General features: G+C 36.3%; 1 protein-coding gene across 7 annotated transcripts in view; it reads left to right on the top strand.

Annotated features, from left to right (window-relative positions):
- LOC124159866 (arginine-glutamic acid dipeptide repeats protein-like) overlaps positions 1-14,018 on the top strand; it is a 41,061-nt gene that overhangs the window by 786 nt on the left and 26,257 nt on the right. For 6 of the 7 annotated variants that reach the window (XM_046535771.1, XM_046535776.1, XM_046535766.1 and 3 more), the window contains exons 2-3: positions 88-172; positions 6,259-6,303. In XM_046535771.1, coding sequence (XP_046391727.1) covers positions 109-172; positions 6,259-6,303 — 109 coding nt within the window. In that variant the 5' untranslated portion in view covers positions 88-108. The remainder of the gene's footprint in view (positions 1-87; positions 173-6,258; positions 6,304-14,018) is intronic. The other variant, XM_046535781.1, reaches the window with a different exon arrangement.

A 14,018-nucleotide genomic window follows, 5' to 3' on the forward strand; every position in this document is an offset into this window, starting at 1 on the left:
ATAATGCTTTAAGCCTAGTTTTCTCTGAGTTCTTATAATTTTTTATAACTTTAATGTTTGATGCATTATATCCTCTTTCATATCTAGAGAGTGAAATAAAGGTGTACCATGGCATTACCAGCTAATTACAAACAGATGGCTACAGCATCACCTACTCCTGTTGCTGGAAATCGTAAGTTTATTATCAGTTCTCTTTTGGAAAGAGGCATTTCCAATGTCATTCAATCGATCGTTTTCATCTATGTGAGAGACCATTTTCTTCAATGTTACAATCTGTGCAGGCATCATTTTCTTCAATGGCAAATTAAGTAAATGGTTAGGTTATTGGAAATGGACAAATACCACACCCCTCTCCTGCTGTCAACTGTTCTTTTTCGATTGAGTTGGTTGTTGGTACTGTAATTACAATTTTGGTAATAGTGAGCAAGAGGTATCATAGGGTAAAAACTACACTAAACGTAAAATCTGTTTTCTGATATTGTATACTTATGCAAGTATGGGGTAGCATACACAAGAGTAATAGAGGAATGTAATATTTTTTTCCAAAGGTTGGAGATTGTTAATTAGTACAAATATTTGGGGTTTAAGTACACGGGTAGCATTTTATTTCTTTTAAAAGTTTGTAAATACTTTATGGTAGATGTCTGTTGAAAGGTAATCATATTCCAGCCACATATGTGAGAGACGAGAGCAAATAATCTTTCATTTCTAAATTTTTCAAATTTGCCTTTCAAAGGTACACATGCTGATTTCAGAAGGCCACCTTCTTCATTGATTCTTGAACACTTGTGACATGCAGTATATGTTTGTGTATTTAGTTATATGTTACTATTAGTATGGTTACTATTTTATTTGAAAGCAATTAACTTAATAATCAAAGTGCAAGGTACTTATATATTTGGTTGGCTTTAGAGTTCCACGGACACCCTTGCATAGAGTACATAAAAAATTAGGGTATTTAAAATGACCAGTATGTCAATTTATGGGCCTTTTCATCTCACATCAGGCAGATAATTCAAAATCATATCAGGTGACCAATGGACGGGTCCATTTCATGTAGAATTATGCATGTGAAAGGAGTATCCTTATGATGATATTTAATATCTTCTCAGTTCAGAAAGCTCAGAACCTAAATCATTGGAAGTTATGAATCGTTGAACACTACATGTGGAGGCTAGTGCCAGGAAGATGCTGCGAGAAAGAGATGCTCACAGAAAGGCAGCGGAGGGAGGGACTTCCATGCGCGCAAGACTATAGTACACATCTTTATCGTATGCCATCGGAATAGTCGTGTGCGGGATTATTTCTATCTACAGTATTGAAGTGAGGTTACTTACAGAATTATCCAAACCCCCTTCACTCACTGTCATCATTTATAAATGGGAGAAACAGTAGGGTACCTAAATGAGATCCCTGAGAAATACCTGAAGTTTCAGAAAAAGGTATAAGAAGTGAAAGTCAGCCTGTTTAACTATCACTTTTCCGTAAGCTAGTTAGGTCTTAATTAAAGTCATAAAATTCCCGTAAATACCATTGACCTTTAATTTAGACAAAAATATTTGATGATTGACATTGTTACGTTTTAATTAATTTCTCTTAGGTTTCACGTCACTTACAAATATTTTATTGCACTTTAAATAATACAAACTCGGGAGCAAGGGAACACCCGTCCGCCATAACTATCACAATCCAACTCCCCTTTTTCACTTCCTCCCGCGCCGTCAACAATCACAACAATTACCTCACTCCACCTCTGCTGCTTATTATTGTTTGAATTACGTCACACCAAAACCAAAACAAACCACTCAAAATTAGGTGTTACAACATCATCAAATTTCTTGAAGAATTCCGTGTAAACTATCTATGTACATATTTACCTATGCTGTTCCAAAGCTTGAGGCATTTAGTTGTGAAATAGCAGAAGATTGGTCGTAGTCAACTTGCTACTAGTAAAACCATGTTTCTCTCTCATTAAAATGTTGCCCACAGAAGGAGACAAAATCTTTTATTTTTTTAACTAATGGAACAATCTTAAAACTAGCCACTACATAAATTTGAAGAAACTAAAGGTCAACTTTTTATTTGATATTAATTGCTAAATAATCACTACCTTTAATTGTTAAAATAAGTCCCATTTGTTTATTATTGATTTAAATTATTTGAAAACGATGCCAAAATGTTCACACATATGTTTACTTAAAAAAACAACCACCATTGCTGTATGTGCTTTGGTTATATTGTTATTAGCATTAATGTTATTTTCTTTTTTTTGCTCTGAGGCTTGTTGCAATAATGATCAAAGATGCATTACGTTCCATGGTTTAGGTTCTGATCTTAAATAAAGGTATCAAAAATCGTTATGAGGATGCTTCTTTCACATACGTGATTCTAAGAGAAATGGATGATGGTCACCTGACATGATTTAGCACAATCTGCCTGATTTGAGATGATTTCCTCTCTATCTACTGGTGAATGGAATGCTATTTTCTGCATTTGTAATAACAATTTAATGAGATTTTTAAAAATAGTTTTGATTCACTGTATCAGATCTGATGAGCTCAGTCTTGTGCATTGTGTGTTGAATATTTATGTATGCAATGGAAAGGAGTGAGGTAAGACAGAGAACTATAATAGACCTTTTTCCCTTGTCTTTCGACTTATCGGCAGATCAAAAGTTTATGGTGTAAAAGAATGTCTATAATTACATAGCAATGGTGAGAAACAAGCTCAGTTTTTCTGGAATGCATGGAATTTTGTTGTGTAATTTTCATGAATCTTCCATTCAGTCACCAAGCCATTTCTTTTAAGGCCGTTTTACATGGTACACGGAATTGCACAACCTGACATACGTGCGAAGTCGCAATCAAAATTGCGTCGTGTAAAGCAGTGAATTACTAGAACACATGCGTGGATGCGAGACGGCAAAATAGCCCCTGTTCTAATTTCGTCCGTGCATTCGCGCAATTCCACACCATTTTATAAATTATTGCAGCTCTAACCTGCGCAATTCCGTGCCCGTGTAAAACGGCCTTTATAGTTGGTTGGTGATCTATGGCGTTCATGATTTCCTTTCATTTGTCTACAGGTTGGCAAGTTGTCATAAAATGTGTACTTATCTGAAGAAGTCGTAACTATGTTGGTGTTTTTTATTGATATTTATTGCTATCAAAGTTTTATAAACTGAAATAATGTACTGATGGTCAGATTCAGTTTTCAGGATCAATATTTTATTTTCAGTCCAATTCGATTAATTAATTTATATAATTACCAATTGTAATGTATGGTTAAAATCATAGTCCATATAAAGCTTCAAATGGCAAGAAAATCTGGAAGTTTGGTACATATATGTACAATTCATTTATTTTTAACACTTCCCTAAAAAGCCAAGACTTTTGAAATTCTTTTTCTGATGCTTGCAGATTTTCTCCATGTTTTGGCATTAATGGACTAAATTTCTGGGGTACAGATGATCTGAGACATTTGCATTTTTTTTTGTCTGAATTTGTTATTGCTTTAGAAAATTTTCATTTGTAGGAATTATTTTTACCTATAATAATATTTTTGAAATTCATTGTTTATTCACTTTATTTTGTATTCATGTCCTTTGATTGTTGTTTTAAAAAAGGTAAAATAGAGAATGATTAAAGTATGTATCCGAGACAAGGATTTTCCTTTGATGTCTATTACATACATAAATGTAATAATGCGTTTTAATGTGAAATCAAATGTTTACTGCTGTTTATTTGATATTGTAGTTTCCTTTTACTTGTATCTCTTGGCTTTATACATTTGTAAGGGATATAGGATCAAGAACAGTACCTATGTGCCACATTTTAGACTATGTTCAGAATCAATTGTGTATACATACTTATAATGGAAGTGATGAGTGTGAGCTATCAAAATCCCATACCATATTACCTCCCAGTAATAATCCATGTTTCAGGGATTTTTCTTGTTTGTTTTGCTGTCAGGTAAAAAAAAGTGATGGGAGATATTCTAAAGTTTAGCATCTTTTTCCATTGCCAATTCCCATGGCCTTTCCTCGTTTGGAAATACTTTACTTGTAGGGTACTTTTAAGATAGGATTTCGTTTCCTCTTTTGATCTCAGGTTTCCCCTCGATTTCTGTGTTTTTTTCCTATTTAGATTGGGCCAGAAAATTGCTAATCATCCAACATTCATGGGATGTTATATTACTTTCCTTAAATGTTATGGCTTTAGTTTCCATTCTTAAACATTTATTTCAGATTCATCTTTTTGTTGACTCTCATACCTAGGTTTCTGTTCCTTTAAGGGTTCATGCTGTACCTTTTATCATTAGCAGGTTGTGAACTTGGGGAATAGTGCTGTGAAGATCCCTGCATTAATGATACTTGACAAGAAATGGATAGTGATGAAGTCATAGAAATTCTTTATATTGGCTTTTAATGCTTTTGTATCTATGTTTAATGGTTGGCTATTAATCTCCAATTTTCCATTTCTTTTGTCCTCAGTTTTAGCTATATTTCGAATAAGAAGTGCTACTAGGTTAGCCCATTTAGACTAACTCAGTTTTACAGTAAGCTGAGATCCAGTAAATGGTGAAGCGATTATTCTCTTATGCTTTATTACCCGTGCATAGTTACAAAATTGTGCAGATAATGCATGGCTGAATTAGTTGCATGATTCAACAGTTATTTTTAAGCTTTATGATTGTTTCCTTGCTTCTTTTGTTTAATAATGCTTTTCACAAGCTTTAAAAATATGTTGCTTGTTCATTCATTAATAAAACTGGCTTGCTTCATGTAAGTGTCTCTTAGTGCATAATATTTTTCTTGAAGCTTTACAGAGCTTTTTTACTACTTACTATTCATGTGTTAACATTATATGCATTGAGAGGATTAGTATCTAGACTAAGGTGACTAATTGACTGAGTATGCAATCTTACTGCAGTAGCAAGTAATAAATAAATGGCTCTTAAAGAATGAGTGTTTGGTATTTTGATATTTTATCTTTGAGTGTTAAGAACATTTTGCGAAAATTTTGAATCTCCTCCCAAAGTTATTTCATCATTTTGTTTTAAATTGTGAAATTCCTTTAATTTAATTTCAAGGAAAATTCATTTAATTGAATTCAGTTCAAACTCAATCGATGATGCTATAATGAGCCTAGCCATGCCTATAATGCACAAAGTAAATTCAATACAATTCCACTAAATAAATTATCTAGGTTCTCCTTCTTATGGTTTGCAATATGGGAGTAAGTACTTGTTAAAGTCACTGCAAGTAAATCATGTGATATTTTCCTTTTACTCTTCGAGTACTTTGGTAGTAAATCCATTAACACCAGACGTTCGGTTGTTTACCAGCGGGAAGGACCATTGCCAGCAATTTATTCCCTCTTCCTTCATCAACAACATAATTTGGCTTTCACCTTTTACACTTTTATACTTCAAAATGCATTCACTCCCACCATGCTCTCCTCCAACCACACATCCACGCTTTTTGGTTGTTCTCCTCTCTCTCTGTCCATTCCAACACTTCCCCTTTCTCAGTCCATCCTCTTTGTCTCACGACTTCCCTCATACTCCTCTCCTTAGAAGCTATGTTTCCCATTGTCTAAGATATCTGCTCTATACAGCAGCAAGGGAGAGGAGTATGAAGTGTAAACGTACCTTCCCATTAATCATGTGTTATTTTCGATCTCTAATCATAGGCAATTCAAAAATTTCAGCCTCCAAAATGCAAGGAACACTTTTATATGTATCAGTAATATAGATTTGGAGGAGCACAATGGTGACTACAGAACATTCATTTCCAGACATCAAGAGAAATATAGATTGAGGGGCAAAAAATAATGAAATTACAGCAATAAATGCATGCCAAAAGTATTTACCTTGTTATGCGGTAGCTAAAAATTTTATATGCCATAAATAAAAATATCAGTTTCTCTGAAGAGTGGTGATGACTGCAAAGGGCGATGGCTGTAAATACTGACAAGAAGAAATATTTATAAGTCTTCTTGGTGTTTAGATGTCCCTACAAACTAACAAACAGCATAATGACATCCTTTGAGTACGACTGTGCATTAAAATTAGCATTTTATTTTGATAGTTTGCAGTTACTCTTAAAATTAGTCACTTTGGGTCTGGTTTTCATTGTAGCTTGCTATAGAGCTTCAGAGGTAGATGAAGCCTTTCTTTTTAACCTGTAGCTATTCTTTGTTATGAGAAGGTAGAGCTATTCATTGTTATGAGACCCTTTTTATGTTTTTTACATAGATATGCTGTCAGCTGGTGGTCCAATGTCATTCAACATATTAAAAGGTAAGATTGTTTTTAAAGTGGCTTCTCGGGGAGAAACTGTGTTGGATTTGGCTAATTTTCTAAGTGGTTGTGAATGATGAGGTGATGTGGATAGCTACCATTTCCATATTAACACATTTATATACATACCATAAATTTTGGTGTTGGTCTAATTCATTTTAAGTAGTTGTTCAGCAGCCACGTGAAGAATGTTGAGTTTCAGTCTGGACATTCATGTGTGAGATTTATCATATTTTCAGCTGTATTGTTGCTCAAGGTACTATCTGTAACATCTGGATGATAATTATTGATTGAAAATTTATAATTACTGATACTAGCTTGAAAAGTGGAAAAATGTGTGTGAAAGAGTAATACTTACAAGGGATATGCGAGAAGTACTTTTTGATCTTGAGTTGAGTTGTGACTACTCACGACAACGGCGTACCCAGGATCATCACTTGGGGGGGTGGGGGGAAGCCATGGGATTTATGAGATTATTTCTGGAAAAAATAGTTTTATTTTAGTTACATATCTTATGCTAATATGTATAATTTTTTGTGGGTTTAAAGAAAATTTGTTGAATACTTTCGTTTCAATTCAGTACTAATTTTGGTTAAAGACTTGTGCGATTTTTGCTTCTAGGGGGGTTGGGGAGGGGCCAGCTGCTCAAATCGATGACCACTTGTCTACTGTGGTAACATAAAATTGCATAAATAATAAGTATTATATAAAGTAAAGGTGAAAACAGGTTTAGGTATGCAGTAAATGCATACGGAATAATTATTACATCCTGAGTTCAGCATTCTTTCGGGCTGCATCCGCGTCCGTTGTCGAAGAACCACAATAGTTTCGCCAGCTCTCCTGCCAGTGTCCTCAGGTGAAGGCAGCATCCTTCACCTGAGGACGCTGGCAGGAGAGCTGGCGAAACTGTTGTGGTTCTTCGACAACGGACGTGGATGCAGCCCAAAAGAATGCTGAACTCAAGTAATCACCGCGGAAACCTGCGTACGAACAAATTATTACATCCTACATAAATAGAAGTGGAATGTTAAAGTTGCAGTTATAAAATAATTTATCCCTTTGTGCATATGTTCACTCACAAGCAGAATGTTTTTGGAGCACAGCAGAAAACTACGGAAGGAGTAAAGGGCACTAAATTTCTTTGAGAAGCAGAAGTGCTGCCAATCACTTAGTCCTATAACTTTTGAAAGTGACTGTACCTGTAACTCTGATTTAAATATAAGTGAACTTCCATTGGGTTTCTACTCCCTCAATAACTATTTCATTCTTTACCGTAATTTCAGTGTTATCTTTATGAAAGAAATTTGATGATATGTTAGGGAAAGGAATCATTCACTGTCCAAACACTTGAAGCAGCACAAGCCCGGCTCTCCCTGCCAACTAATTGAGCCTCCTCAGCACTAACTAGGTGTTAGCACCAATGCGTCATGACGGCGGCCTTGTTTCGGATGTCAACATTAAGTAATTGGTGCATTGTGATTATTGTTGTCAAATGGGCTCCTAATATGAGCAGGTAGAGCTTACACAATTGAGGGAGGATGCCCTTTAGGCAAGTGCTGTAATGCTGCCAAAGTTCATTTGCTCTATCTCATTACGATTCCAAGGTCAATTGGCTAATATAGTCTCGCGCATAATGCATCCGCGTAGTATTGCGCACTGTAGTGATTTATCCGCCGGAATTTGCCATTTTTTCACAGCCTCTCTCTTCGATTCCCATGTATGAATCCTGAAATATTTAGAATGAGGCGCTTTCTTACCTGAAGAATTAGGTATTATGAATTAAAAATGTGCTCAAAGAAATTTAACGTGGCCGCGGAAGAACAGAAATACAAGTTCACGCTCCCGGCATACATCAATGCCGAGCAGTTATTCTGGTGACTTAACCCATCAGCACCCGAAGTTTTTTTTATTCCACACATATTTCACTTTTTAAAAATATGATACGTATGAGTTTAACACAATGAACACAATTCAAACTGACTGAATAATAGAGGAAACCTTCTGCTGAGTATGTGCACCGAAATCTACGCTAAAATTCGCATATTAAATGCATTGCAGGAGTATTGGCTCAGCACTGCACTGGGTGCCATATGGCACCCGTGGGCGTTGACGGGTTTAACACGGCCGCTGGCTGGGAACGGGCCACCATTCACGGCACAGCACACGGCGTAGCGAGCGAGTCGTCTTATCTGAAAGCGGCCTGAACTTCACGGCGTCGTGACGTGAACGGTGGCCAGTGCAAAGTTGTTTTGTCAGAAAGCGGCCTCAATGTAGCACAGCCTGTATTTTATGACGTAGACGGCACACCGCCGGGCCAGATTGAAATGGGCGCTGTGCCGTCAACTGCGCGATTCGATTCGTTTAAAGACATCTACAGAAACATATGATTATTTGAAAGCACGGAGCACTAGCAGTTGGGGGAAGGGAAGGAAGGAGCAGAAAAGATAGGAGGAGAGGGGGTTCTCCTTATTAGCCGACGGATCTTCAGATATTCGGCTCTGAACTGAGCTACAATGCAAAAAAATCATTTCGACATTGGTCATATCTGATATCTAATTCTTCAAGTGAGAAATGTCTCATTCTAGATGTTACAGGATCGATAAATGGGAAATAATTTTTCAAGTTTCTTTGAATATGATTATGTTTTGTTATGTGTGCTTCTGTCACTACCTTTCATGGCCGATTGGCGACAGATGTAATCAAAATTAAGCGTTTTTGTTGTATGCTGTCCTACCTTCCCTCAACACCTGGCTGAGGAGTATCGAAAGGGAACCCATGACATGAAACATTTTGGCCACTTTGTAAGTTATACAGTATTATGGTTATACCGTAGCTACCCAGCACTCAGTTTGAAAACACTATCGTGAGTGGTTGTGTTTTGCGGTTGGACTTTTTTTTATCGTGGTTCCAGCTTTAAATATGGAATGAAGGAAAGGATTTTTAAAAATGCCAAAAGCTAGTGATATCGTTCATACTAGGGCAAGTGAATTCAGCTCAGAAGGATTTAATGTGAAAGACAGAGTATTACTGTGCAAAGTTTGGGATAAAAGATTAGAATTTGTAAGATGTGACACGTTGTTCAAGCACATCAGTAGCGATACACATAAACGTGCGAAAGAAAAGGGACACACAAAACGACAGCTATCATTTGAAAACACAGTCACTCAGTCAAAGAAAGAGGAGTAGGAGCTTGTTGTTGCTACAACTGAAGCATTTTAAAGGCTTTATTTAGTGTAGAGAAACTTGAAAATCCAAAAATTCTGGAATGGCTCTTGAAGTATACACATATAAGGTGGGGCATTGCCGTTTGCTGATTGTATTTACCAAGCCTACACACTTGTACAATATATATATCTTGATCCAATATAACTTGTTTTGCTTGTGTAACATTTAGTTTTATCAGAAATTGTGTACAATGGAAATTGTTTTAAATGTTATGTAAAATGATTATAAAAGTATAAGTATTCATGAAATGTGTATCACAAAGTAATAAAACGCCTATAAACGTAGGAAAATTGTAGCATTATAGTAACACTGCCAAGATTTTCTATAATGCCAAAATCATGTGGTTTTAAAACAAATTTTAGCAATAAATAAAACCACTTTCACGGGCCTCTAGGTATTAATAATTCTTATTTAAGCCAAGCGCTACCTGCTAGCAGCCTGCATTACAGCGGCGCACGTATCCTCGCCCCAACGTCACCTCACATGGCGGAGGCGGGAGCCAGAATGATCACACACGGGCTTTTCCCAGCATTCATACTTAGCCACCATATTTTCGTGTGCTTGAAAATTTTCACTTTTCATTTAATCGCAAAAAATATGTATCGTAATTTAAAAATCTAAAAGCATGAGATGCGTACTCCAGGAGCAATAATCTTTCGATTTTGGCAATAAAAAAAATAATAGGAAACCACCATATTGTTGTGATTGATTGTAATAGTTGCCAGCATTTGTGAGAGCCTTGTTTGTGAGACGTGTAGGTTGTTTTCAATTTAAAGCAAAATATCAGACAACAGAGGATCGAAGCTCTCATATTTTGTTGTATTTACTGTATAATAATATCTGAGTAAGCACATAAAATATAAAACTGGAGCAGTGAAACCAAACATTTTATAATACCTTATTAACATCGTTGTAGTATTCTGAGCCACAGCCGTTGAAGGTGGGTACGTTGATTGTAAGTTGGTTTTATCGACGGCACGTCCTTCATTTATGTAATTAGAACAATTGTGATGTTTTCTTATGTCCGCTATGCATTTATATACAATAACTCATCTTTTTCTTCGTAGATACAGGAAAATTCATCGTATAGGACTGCCTGTGCTTGCATGTCTTGTGTTTCTTTAACTCTCTATTGCTTTTCATAGATAACTGGGTAAAAGTTATTTTTCATTATTATAGAAAGTGCTTATCTTGTGCTCTCTGAATTGGTATAAGATTTTCAAACCCCGCTACTTATGTGAAAAGAATACAGAGTAACAGATTATTTGTTATTTCACAGGAGTTTAGTGTTTTTATCTGTGATGTAATAATAACTGGGAAATATGGGTTGGTAACCGAAATGAAAGAGGATAGAGGCTACTTGAATTCTGCACTGACCACAGGCTAGTGGTTGCTAACACTTTATTCAAAAATCTCCTGCGAAGAAGATACACGTGGAAGATGCCAGGTGATCTTAGAAGATTCTAAATCTACTACATTCTAGTGAAACAAAGATTCAGGAACCAGGTGATGGACTGCAAAAGTTATCCAGGGGCTGATATCGATAGTGACCATAACCTAGTTATGTTGAAATGCCACCTTAAATTTAATAAATTGAAGGAAGTCGTGAAAAATAAATGGCTGGTTAAAAAATTGAAGGAGGTTCAGCATCAACTGGCTTTTAAAGAAGCCCTAGAAAAGAGAATAGGAGAGATTACGACCAATGAACCAGTGGAAGAGAGTTGGAAAACCATTAGAAGTGGTCTGCAGGCAGCAGCTGAGGAAGTTCTTAGTAATAGAAGAGTCTTATTAAAAAACCATGGACCACGCAGGAAGTATTAGATCTCATTGAAGAAAGAAGAAAATATAAGGGTGCAAAAACAGAGGAAGGACAGAATTGTTACAAGAGAGTAAGGAACGAAATATGTCGATAAGCGTGGAAGGCTAGAGAAATGTGGATGAAAAATATTTGTGAAGACGTTCAAAACAATCTTAAACATGGAAAAGTAGAGGCCGCCTATAGGATATGTAGTAAGGAACCACTTAAAGGAAAGGGGCATAAGATGTAATACCCTTAGGGACTAAAACGGAGAACTAATGATTGAAAACGAAAACAAAGAGAAGAGATGGAAGGAATATTTGGAAGATTTGTACAAAGTAAGCAGCCTTAGAACAAATGCTATCGAAAACGAGAGGGAAATGGATGCCGATGAAATGGGAGCCCCAATTTTAAGATCAGAATTTGATGCGGCTGTATGAGACCTTAAGATAAATAAAGTGCCTGGCATTGATGATATTCCCACAGAGCTTATTAAAATTGCAGGAGAGAAGACATTGAACCAGCTGTACAAAATCATTGGTGAAATGTATTCGACGGGTGAGATACCAAAGGACTTCGAGAGGAACATTATAATCCCTATTCCTAAGAAGAAAAGATCAGGGAACTGCAAAGATTTTTGGACCATAAGCCTAACCACACATGCGTCGAAGATACTGACAAGGATCATTTATAGAAGATTAGAACGAAGAGCAGAATAATATTTGGATGAGGACCAATTTGAATTCAGATAAAACAAAGGCACAAGGATAGCAATATTGGCCCTTAGAATGCTCATAGAGAAGAGAATAGAAAAGAACAAGCCAACGTTCGTTGCATTCATGGGCTTAGAGAAGGCTTTTGACAACGCCGATTTGAGCACAATGCTTGGAATACTAAAAGATATTGGGGTTCTTTACAGTGACAGAAAAATCATCCACAGTTTATACAATAACCAAGTAGCAGTGATAAAATCAGGGCCCAGCTATGAAGAAGCAAAAATAAGGAAAGGAGTGAGACAAGGCTGTGCATAGTCACCCATAATTTTCAACGTTTACATTGAGAAAGCCATTAATGAAATCAAAGAAAAGGCATTGGGAGTGGATATCCATGGAGAAAAAATTAGCATACTAAGATTTGCCGATGACGTAGCCGTTATAGCAGAAACTGAGAAGGATTTGAAAAATATTCTGATTAATATGGTAGCGTAATGGGTAAATATCAACTGAAAATAAGCATGAAGAAAACCAAGATATTAATATGCAGCAGAAGAAAAGAAGTCAAGACTAACATTAAAATAGGGAAGCAAAAGCTGATAGAGGTAGATGAATTCGGTTATTTGGGAAGCAGGATAGCTAGTGACAGGAGAAGCAAAAAAGAAATTATCAGCAGAATAGCCCAGGCAAAGAGAGCATTCCACCAAAAGAAAGACCTGCTTACAGTGGTAAACTTAAATATGGAAGTAAAGAAACAATTTATAAGGACCTACATTTGGAGTATGCTCCTATACAGAAGTGAGGCATGGACAATGACCGAAGCAGAGAAAGCAGGGATAGAGGCATTCGAAATGTGGTGCTACAGAAGAATGATGAAGATCAAATGGATCAACCGAGTTAGTAATGAGGAAGTCCTAAGAAGAATAGTAGAGAGGAGAAGCTCATGAAAACCTTAACAAGAAGATAGAACAACCTTATAGGCCACATCTTGAGACATGATGGCCTGATGAAGACAATCGTCGAGGGACAAGTGGAAGGCAAGAACGGAAAAGGAAGACCTAGAACAAAATATATGGAACAAGTAAAGAAGGATGTGAAAGAGAAGAAATGCGTAGGTGTGAAGAGATTAGCTGATAGGAGAACTGAGTGGAGAGCTGCGTCAAACCAATCCTTCGGATTTGTTGACCAGTGATGATGATGAGGCCAACACTAGCTATTTCCACCAGTAAACCTTTAACGTAGATACTTTTTGAAGAACCCTTGAATATCCACAAGTGTGTCAAGTAATAAGTGTTTTCACCTAAGCATGAAACTAGATGAAACTGGAATAAACGGAGTGGTACTTGGTTAGAAAATGCACCGAAGCATGGATCATCCCAATAAATTGTGAAAATTGAGACAATTATGCATATTTAAAGTGATTGTTATCCTCCTATATTACAAGTTTCTTTTACGTTGCGATTTTCTGCCGATGTATAGCAATTATAATTTGTCATAACAAATGCACCGAAGCATGGATCATCCCAATAAATCGTAAAAATTGAGGCAATTATGCATAATTAAAGTGATTGTTATCCTCTAATATTACAAGTTTCTATTACGTTGTGATTTTCTGCCGTCGTATAGCAATAATAATTTGTCATAACAAATTCCATGAAGGTCGTGGCTTAAATTTCAGGTACACTATTCGAACGAGAAGCAACTTTACCATCCATTTTTCTGATAACTGAAATATATGAGGTAAAACGCTTGTATTTCATCATCCCGATTTCGCATTATTAATATCCCAAGTAATAATCGTGACACAATAGCAATAGGAAAACTTGCCCAAGAGTAACAGAACAAAATAAAGTAACGATAAGCGGCTAAATACTCCATCAAAACAAATTTTACAGCTTGCGCTCAGCATATTTCCCAAATCACTACGGTTGCTTAGGCACCTATGAAGTCATGCCTGGCCTCGGCAATGCTCGGGTGTC

This window comes from Ischnura elegans, chromosome 1 (assembly GCF_921293095.1).
Source record: "Ischnura elegans chromosome 1, ioIscEleg1.1, whole genome shotgun sequence".
NCBI classification, from domain to species: domain Eukaryota; kingdom Metazoa; phylum Arthropoda; class Insecta; order Odonata; family Coenagrionidae; genus Ischnura; species Ischnura elegans.